Genomic DNA, 270 nt, shown 5'->3' with positions numbered 1-270 from the left:
AGCTGGAGATGAGGTTCAAAGTTCCGCTCTTCGAAGTGATAGAGCACACCTTCTTCATGCTGGAGCTGCCCATCACCTTCGACATCGACTTGGTGCGGACGGGGGACGCCCGTTCGAGGACCAGTGCCGGCAGGAAGGGGGGCTTGTCCGAAGCTCTCTCTCAGCTCGAGGACGTAGTGGCGCTGTGAGTCTCGGGCGCTCGCGTGTGTTCTGGCATTTGTATTTGTGTGTTACTGTATAGTGGCTATGGGCCAACAGCTGATCATGTTG

General features: G+C 56.7%; 1 protein-coding gene across 1 annotated transcript in view; it reads left to right on the top strand.

Annotated features, from left to right (window-relative positions):
• The window catches only part of LOC119586709, a gene marked incomplete in the record, with an annotated part of 6,438 nt that overhangs the window by 3,244 nt on the left and 2,924 nt on the right, over positions 1-270 (top strand). The window contains 1 exon segment of the mRNA XM_037935440.1: positions 3-184. Within this exon segment, the coding sequence (XP_037791368.1) occupies positions 9-184 (176 nt within the window).

This window comes from Penaeus monodon, chromosome 21, assembly GCF_015228065.2.
Source record: "Penaeus monodon isolate SGIC_2016 chromosome 21, NSTDA_Pmon_1, whole genome shotgun sequence".
NCBI lineage: Eukaryota > Metazoa > Arthropoda > Malacostraca > Decapoda > Penaeidae > Penaeus > Penaeus monodon.
The sequence above is the reverse complement of the archived record's forward strand: the minus strand, read 5'-3'. Positions and strand labels throughout refer to the sequence as shown.